Genomic DNA, 8,974 nt, shown 5'->3' on the forward strand with positions numbered 1-8,974 from the left:
ACTTTGTTTACATTGTGTGTTTACAGTGTTTTTTATTCAGGTCCTGATCTATAAACTTGGGAAGTTTTCCAGGACTGGAAAACAGTTTAGAGTTCCCAGGTTTTCCAGGCTGCCTGGAGTCGGACTGAAGCACAGACCTAATGTGTTTAAAGACAGGAAGCTGTAGTTGTAACCGCACCTCTCCCTCCTGCTTTCGTATTTACTCATCAGCGTGTCCTTCCTGCTCGCGGCCTCGTGTTCCTGTTAACAGGAAGTACTTTTGCTGCTGGTAGTGATGATGTAATTCCCCACATGATGCAACAGCTGAGTCCTGAATGTGTGAATGTGTGGATGATTGTGTATAGTGTAAAGCGCTATACAAATACACACCATTTACCATCCTCGGCTCGCTGACAGATCAACACGACAACAACACAACTCTTCTCTGGCCCACGAGGCTTTATGAGAGCTCTGCATGTTTAGATCAGTGTTTCTGATCCTTCTCACTGCTGCTATAAAAATATATCCTACTGCTACAAGGTTTATATATATAGGTGTATATAAACCTTGTGTGTAGATATACATATATATATATATATATTTGTATATCTACACACAAGGTTTTCTGGGGAGCTTTGAAAGAAAAGCGTCTGGATGTCTTTAAGTTTCCAGAAGCTTCTTCAGTTCTAAGAGCGACCGGTGGAGAGTCCCAGACTTTAAGTCCTATGGGACTGTCCCCATCTAATCACACGAGCTGAGGTGAGTAAATGGGTGTGGAGGTGAAAGAAAGGTAAAATAATTCTATACCTCCCCTGACCTTCTTAAAGCCTTTTAAAGACTATTGATTATTTCAGTAATCAATAGTTGATCAGGTGGTTTGATTAAGAGGGAATCCTCTGTTTTTCAAATAAACATACAAAGACCATGTTCAGACAGACTCGGTGACGTTTTACTGTGAATTACATCAAAAGGATCCTTTAAGATAAAACGTTAAACGTGGCTCACTTATGATAAATAACATCTGTTTGATGTTTAATATCTGATGTTCTAAAAAGTGATTAAATTCACACTAAAGTTTATTATCTGTTAACAACAATATTCAGAGTGAAAAAAATAAGTACAGAGCCACATCACAGGGGGTTTCTGGGATGTGTAGTCTGGACGATAAGCAGGAGGAGGTTGCCCGAACCTCTGTCTGCACTCGCAAACTCAACACAACATGGAGGCAGACGCTGCCCCCTACAGGTTGGGGGGCTCGTTGCTTGGAGGCTCTGCGGTGCTGTCAGCTGCAGCTGAACCCTGAGCGATGGAGCTCTGAGACGCACAGCCCAGAGCCGAGACGGGCCAATCACGACCGGAGCAGCTGGATGCTGGAGAGGAAGGAGAGGAGGAGGAGCCAGGTTTGTGTTTGCAGGACATTTGGACATCAGATGAATTTAAAAGCAACAGACACTCAGGTGCTCTGCTGTCGACACAGAAGGATTCACTTCAGTTTAAACTTTAAAGGTGGAGCAGACACAACAGACACTCCCAGACCTCCCTCACCCCGGCCACCTCCTCCTGCTACTCTCGGGTGTTCCTCACCTTCTTAGCTTCTTTTGTTTTAACTGGTACTGATGACACCTTTACCTGCGTGAATGACTCACCCGAGCGGCTGCACGCTGCGCTCCTGGGACTGCAGGGCGGATGAAGAGGAGTGCTGGGTCCCACCTCCGGAGAGGCAGCAGGCTTGGCTTTGTCCTTACTCTTATACACGCCTGCAGACACGGAGCAGGTGGAACATGTGACCAAAGCGAAGAAGAACAAGCACTGCAAACCTGGAGTCACCATGACAACCAGGTGTCATTGTTGTGTGTTCACAGCAGCGCTGTCAGGCTGCTTCTTTTGGAATTTTTAACTTGAACTCAGTGCAAACGTCTGCTGGAGTCGAGCTTCAGGTGTTTGTTGGGGGTTGTGTTGTGTAGCCTGTGTGTTATTCAGATGTGAGTATTTTTCCCTCGGAGCGTGACGCAGCGTTAGTGACGTGTGATGGATTCAGAGTTTACCGTCTCTGGTGGGGATCGTTGGCAGTTTAGTTTCGGAGTTCCTGCAGGCCGGGACGTTCAGGCGCCCTTTGTAAATGCGCCCGTCCAGTCCAACGATATCCACCTCCTCCGACTGACACACACACACACACACACACGCACGCACGCACACACACACAATGTGAAACCTCAAACATATCTTTAAGACCTCGCTGCAGTTTCAGGCCCGTTTTCCTCAGACGTACCTGAATCGCACCGTCCACCTCACCGTGGAGTTTTGTGTACTGCGGGCCGCCACGGCGCTGGCTGCCTGCAGCGTTGGTGTGGTGACTCCCGCCGCAGCTCCGCGCCGCAGCCAGGTGACCGTAATCCGTCAGCTCAGATATGCGCTCGCTGCCCGAGGCGTGAGGACAGAGAAATGGAACGGTGATCAACACAGAAATCACAGATCTGCTCACTGACCTCTAATGACGTCATCATCATGTACGTGCTGATTTTCTGTAGCTTCACCTCAGAAACGCTGCAGAACGGTAACGGCAGCACTGAGGTTCAAACTCAGTGATCGAGTGAACGCATGAAATTACAGTCTTGCTCTTTCCACATTAACCCTGTAGCAACTGCAGACTTTAAGCTCCACCCCTGCCCTGACTCACTGCTGGCCTTGCGCTGTGTTCGTGCCATCGCTGTGCTGCGGCCGTCCCTGCATCTCTACGCTCTCTATCTGCCTGCACGCGGTGACGCGGCTCCGCTGAAGCCGCTCCCTGCTCCTGCACGCCTCAGCTGCCTCGTACCTGCAGCGGTTGGTGCCTGGCTGCTGGCTGAGGCGGTGACAGGGGCTCATCAGAACAGAAGACACTGAGGAGCCTCACCGTGTGTGTGCAGGTAACTCACCTCCGGTAGTGCTGGCGTAACTGCTCCATGGTGTAAACGGTGAACGGCCGGATGGACTTGTGCGAGGGGAATGCAGGAAACGAGGGCAGCGTCACCAGATGCCTTTAACCCTCAAAGAAAAGGTACAAATGTAGGAGAGGGGAGGAGTTCAGACAGCAGCTCAGAGGTTTGGGTCACGTACTCTGTGAGAGGCGTTCACTCACGGTCCGGGCGTGTGCTTCACGATGGGCCGGTCGCAGGAGAGGCAGTGGAATCTCTCCACGAGCTGTCTGGAAATAAACACAAGGACAAATCTTCAGTGCTTCTCAGCCCTTCACCTGCTGCACATATTTAAAATGTTCTGAAGACATTCATAAAAAATGCTCCTCCTTCTTTGCTACCTCACGTGTCTGATTCAGACGAAATCTGAACAAACACTGTCTGCAGATGTTTCAGTCAGACGCTAATTATGGAACATTTAGCAACAAATGACATTCAGACCAAAGCCAATGATAATAATGTTAGGGACACATATCATCTGTCAGAGCAGCTGTGCGTGGCTGACAGGTCAAAATAATCCTTCCATTCATCCTATCTCTGTTAGCCCCTCCCTAAAAGCCCTCTTTCTCCTGATTGGATCTCCTGGAAGCACCTGTGATCTAAGAGTGCAGTGTTCTCACTTCCTGATCCCGGCGGCGTCCTCGTACTCCGGCGCCGCCTGAGCCTGCAGCTTCTCGTGGATGCTCCTCCAGCGATCCTCCAGCTGCTTCTTCACAGAGTCCAGCTCGATCCGGTTCAGCTGCAGAGGGACCAGATCAGAACCATCAGATCAGAACCATGACTCTTTTATTTTAAAATCAATTCTAGAAAACTTCTAGCATTCATAGTTTCCAGTAAATTATAAAAATATTTCCACCTTCTTTTGGTTTTCTTAATCAAAACAACAACACCCTGACTTTGAGGTCACTGAGATTCAGATCTTTTTTTTTTTGTCCTGTTTGGATCTTTAGCCGTCAGAATCGTTGTCTGAAGGCCAAGAAAGATGCCAAGTGGATTTATTTTACCAAGTGGATCATCATGGCCTCGCCATATTGGTCCATTTGATTGACCTTTATTATAATTATGTATTTATTTGATTTGATTTTCAGTTGTTACAGACGGGACAGACATGACTGGGGGATAGGACAGGGAGAAAGAATGAAAGAAAGAGAGGGAGAGAAAGAAAACCAGAGGGGAGAAGAGACGGTGAGAAGGGGGGGAAGAAAGAAAAAGAAACAAAACAGCTGGGTCACCTGCATGGAGAAAAAAACCCAGAAGAGAAAACAAACAACAAAGAGCAACATAATAAAAACAGCACCATCACAATAAACTAGCTAGCAGTAGATACTAAATATTACATGTTATTGTGCAGCACACTGACATTTACTTACAATTTCTGAGGCAACACTTTTACACTTAAAAATATTGAGTAGATTGGAAACCGGTCAAACCTGTTCAATATACTTGATCAATTGAATAACTAAAGCTTAAACATATTAAGTTGAAATGAATAATTGTAGTTTTACACAAACATGAAAAAATTGAGTAAATAACACTGACATGCTTGGTCATGTAACTGTAAATATAGATGTCAGTTAATCCAAAGTTTTGTTCCATTTACTTCATATTGTAAACGGAACGTAATCAAAATTGTACTTAATATTAAATATGGTAACTGGCCTGTATTTGTATAGTATAGCGCTTTACACATCCACCCATCCACACACACGTGATGGCAGCTACATTGTAGCCACAGCTGCCCTGGGGCGCACTGACAGAGGCGAGGCTGCCGGACTTCATTAAGCTTCGTTTAATGACCACCACCAGTAGGCGACCGAGACTGTTGGTGCCGGGGCTCGAACCGGCAACCTTCTGATTACAAGATTCAAATATTCAAATATGAATGTTATTGTATTTCACTGGTAGTCTAAGTCTGAAAAACCAAACAAACTAATATGTAGTTGTGTTTTTCATAATACATGTATGAAAGATGACCACATGTTAGACATTTTTCCAAACGAAATTTTAATTTTGTTACATAAGACATTTTTGGCAAAACAATACAAGAAATTTTAAACAATTTTCATAAACATGGCAAAAAATCAAAATAAACAAGCACTAAAAAGACAAGAGCCTTTCCCCTTTCAGCTCAAAGCCTCACATACCTGAAGGATGAATGTCAACCCAGGAGCGCAAACACAAACGCTCAGAGTATTTAAAAAACACAATGAACATCTATCTCCCTTAGAGATAGGGTGAGAGTTCGGCCATCCGGGAGGGGCTCAGAGTAGAGCAGCTGCTGCTCCACATCGAAAGGAGCCAGCTGAGGTGGTTCGGGCATCTGACAAGGATGCCCCCTGGGCGCCTCCTGGGTGAGGTGTTCCAGGCATGTCCCACCGGGAGGAGGCCCCGGGGCAGACCCAGGACACGCTGGAGAGATTATATCTCTCGGCTGGCCTGGGAACGCCTTGGTATTCCCCCGGACAAGCTGGAGGAGGTGGCTGGGGAGAGGGAGGTCTGGACCTCTTTGCTTCTCAAACTCAAATAATTACTAAAAGGATATTCACAGATTTGATCAGGCTCTAACTTATATTTATAGTGATGTTTACTAAAAGCCTCTGAATTACTTTTTAGAGTGCAGCGCACAATGTGCTTTGAGGTAGCAGCCAAGAAAGGTGTAGTTTGTGTCTCTGAACACCTGTGTGGATCAGCACGCTTGTATTCAAAAGGTTTCTCCATGTAACGATCTGCTAGGGAGTGTGGGGAGCCATAGCCCCGTCCCCCAGGGCATGAAGCAGGTATGGAGGAGATCCAGGCCCCAGACATCCAGAGGCCCCAGAATACGAGGACCCAAGGAGGACCACCAGGGGGGCAACCGTGCCACCCTCCTGGGAAGAGCTGAGGAGAGCCCCAAACAAGAGGTCACCCAGCAGCCACGGAGCAGAGGCCAGAGGGGTTGCAGTGACGTGCCCGCCTGCTCTGCCGGCAGCGAGCTGTGCCAGAGAGGACTGAGCCTCAGGCCCAGAGGCTTGAGGCCACCCCACCCCCTGGAAGGGGCCCAGCCGGGCCACAGGCGCCAGACCCCGCCAATCAGCCACCAGGAGTAAGTTGGTACATACATGAGCGCCCAGCCCCAGACATCAAGAACCACCAACACACCAACGTCTGAGGGCATCAGCCACCAGCAGGGAGTGTGGTGAGGGGAGATGGGCCTCCGTATCCAGAGAGGCGGAGTCTAAGACCCAAGCTGACATATAGACACAGTCTGAGATCTTTAACAGATGCTCCTGTGGTGTTAATTTGAAAACCCTACATCACACATGTGACGCCCCGGATCAGCCTGTTATGACCGAAGCGTAAAATCTCCAATACTGCAGCTTCTGTCACAGCTGTAGCAGAGACGTCGTCACGATTTAAAGACAAAATATGTTTTTAAATTTCAACCCATTACCCTTCCCTCTGATCTCGGATCAGTTTGAGTTTGCAGGCGTGGCTCTCCTACCTTACACTCCATCTCGGTGGAGAGCTTGCCCATGAGTTTGTGCCAGTCCTGCTCCTGACTCGTCACCTTGTTCAGCAGCTCGTGGAACATCCCGCTCAGCTGCTCCGTCACCGAGTCGAGCTGCAGCCGGCTCACTTTCCCCTCCAGGGCCGATTTGTCTGCTCTCTACGGGCACAGAGGGAGAATCGGGAGGTCAACGGCGAGAAGGCGGAGGCCGACAGGTGTCCTGAAACAGTCGCCTCACACACGTCTCAATCAATCAATCAATCAATCAATCAATCAATCAATCAAGGCTTTATTCGCCACATGCAGGTTGCCCTGCAGTGAAATGGAGGGACAGATCACACCCAAACATCTGAAACTGAAGCAGGTGAGTCTGACTCCTCCCACAGGTGGGAGGTTAAAATGAGCCAACTCACGATTTCACTCTCGACCATCTGCTTGTCGGCCTTGTTCACCTCCAGCTCCTCCGTCGTCTTGTAGAGCTCCTGCAGAGACGAGAGTCCGTCAGCTCGTCTCCTCAGCTGTTCAATTCAACGTTTACATTTGTAGAAGAATGACAATAAAGACAAAATATTTACGGATGAAAAACTGTTTGGATAAAAGCAGTTTCGGGAGCAACCTGCAGTTTGAATCTTAAATGACTGTTTCAAGAACTCTTTCTTGCCGTCATGTGTCGCACACGGCGCAGCACCTCCTACCTCTGCGGTTTGTTCTGGTGGAGACGTTTGAGTGGAGCAGTAAGTAACACCGTGGTCTCACACTGGTTTATTTTTGGTGCATTTACACCTTCAATTAAAAGTAAAAAGTGTCATCACAGTTCATATTAAGATGCTGGTTTTCTATGGCGTTATTTTTGTGCCACTATTCTGAGCGCACATAAAAACTTTTTGCAGGTGCAAGTGTTGCATTTTGAGGAGAAATTTATTTTGAGCGAAGAAAAGCTGAATTTGAGTGAACAAAATTCATTGCTGCGTGCAAAAATGTATTTCAGTGTTTGCTATTATCCACACACACACACACACACACACACACACACCTCCACACACACACACACACACACACACACACACAGCACCCTCGCTCAGTTTTTGTTCGCTCGCTCGCAATGTGTTGCTCGCGCTCTCAACATTTCTGCCCGTGGCGCTCAACTCTTTCTCTACACCGTTATGATTTGTGACCACAAAACCAGCCAATCACAGACTTGGATGCACAAAAATCTGATTGGCTGTTCTGGTCTCCAATCAGCTCGAAATGAGAAATGCAATATCCCAGAATCCATTCGTCCAAAACTCAACGAGGCAGTGGCGGAGGAACACAGAGTGGCGGAGTTTGAAATATTACTCTTCTGTGGCACAAAATAAACTTTAAGATATTTTCATGGAGAATGTTTCTGTGTAAACTTCAAATATCTGCTCGATTCATCAAGACATCACATATTTGCATAAGTGCTCTAACGTTCTCGGAGATGCCTGTTACCCACCAGCTGACCGGGTCACTCGGGTTAAACATAACAAAAAAGGCTGAACTGACCAAAAATCACCGACTACACCACCAGGTGTTACAGGAAAAACCATAAAGCCTTTGAACTAAAACGCTGCTGTGACAGTGACGTACACTGTGTTGTTGGTATACATGTATGATTTGTATCACCTTCATGTTTCCAAACCGACATCATGACCAGCAGCTTTACAGCTGTGGCTCCAGCAAATATCAGCTGATACTAGAAAGTAATATTAAATAAATCCTAACAATAGCTGATCAAGCCTGAACGTGCTGCTGTTGTTTAGCGCGACATCCGCTGGTTTCTTCTTTCTGGCTCAACAAACAAGAGAGACGATCAGCTGATCATTGATCAGTTTCATGATTGAAGTAGCAACAGGAGAGGGAGGGGGGAGAATGAGAGGAGAAGAGGAGAAGAGGCAGCTGTGCAGCAAAGACAGAATAACTCCAGCTTTGTGTCTTTTTTTCATTCTAGCTGAATGTGGGACGAATCGCGTTCCTTTTCCCCTCAATATGGATGTATTGTAATTGGTCCAGCAGACAAAAGTCCATCAGATTTTTGTGCATCCATGTAAGATAAGATAAGATAAGATAGAACTTTATTAATCCCTCGGGTGGGTTTCTCTGGGAAATTCGATTTCCAAAAAAGCACAGCAACGACCGAAGTTACAGAGTTACAGAATATTATATATATACACACACACACACACACACACACACACACATATATATAATACAGAGACAAATATAAATAAAATATACAAAGAGGATAAATAGAATAAATAGGAATAAAAAATAAAAATACAAGTGAATTGCACATTTCAAGTATTGAGGTCTATTGCACTGTTGACTATTTACAAAAGTATTGCACAAAAGGTATTGCACAGTGAGGTGAAGAGGCACTACAGCTTAGTTGTTCTGTGATATGTCTGTGATTGGCTGGTTTTGTGTCACAAACATGACGGTGTAGAGAAAGAGTTGAGCGCACACGGGCAGAAATGTTGAGAGCGCGAGCGACACATTGCGAGCGAGCGCAAAAACTGAGCGAGAGGGGCTG

General features: G+C 46.6%; 1 protein-coding gene across 5 annotated transcripts in view; it reads right to left on the minus strand.

The window, feature by feature from the left end:
• Positions 1 to 906: 906 nt before the first annotated feature.
• The window catches only part of LOC102298513 (glutamine-rich protein 2), an 18,389-nt gene continuing 10,321 nt past the window's right edge, over positions 907 to 8,974 (minus strand). For 4 of the 5 annotated variants that reach the window (XM_005947977.3, XM_005947978.3, XM_042212903.1 and 1 more), the window contains 10 exons: positions 6,834 to 6,902; positions 6,415 to 6,579; positions 3,554 to 3,672; positions 3,098 to 3,163; positions 2,895 to 2,996; positions 2,657 to 2,821; positions 2,249 to 2,396; positions 2,025 to 2,136; positions 1,626 to 1,736; positions 907 to 1,349 (listed from right to left, as the gene is read on the minus strand). In XM_005947977.3, coding sequence (XP_005948039.1) covers positions 1,219 to 1,349; positions 1,626 to 1,736; positions 2,025 to 2,136; positions 2,249 to 2,396; positions 2,657 to 2,821; positions 2,895 to 2,996; positions 3,098 to 3,163; positions 3,554 to 3,672; positions 6,415 to 6,579; positions 6,834 to 6,902 — 1,188 coding nt within the window. In that variant the 3' untranslated portion in view covers positions 907 to 1,218. The remainder of the gene's footprint in view (positions 1,350 to 1,625; positions 1,737 to 2,024; positions 2,137 to 2,248; positions 2,397 to 2,656; positions 2,822 to 2,894; positions 2,997 to 3,097; positions 3,164 to 3,553; positions 3,673 to 6,414; positions 6,580 to 6,833; positions 6,903 to 8,974) is intronic. The other variant, XM_005947979.2, reaches the window with a different exon arrangement.

The sequence above is a fragment of the Haplochromis burtoni genome, unplaced genomic scaffold (assembly GCF_018398535.1).
Source record: "Haplochromis burtoni strain Fernald_Lab_line unplaced genomic scaffold, NCSU_Asbu1 Contig_400, whole genome shotgun sequence".
Taxonomy (NCBI): Eukaryota; Metazoa; Chordata; class Actinopteri; order Cichliformes; family Cichlidae; genus Haplochromis; species Haplochromis burtoni.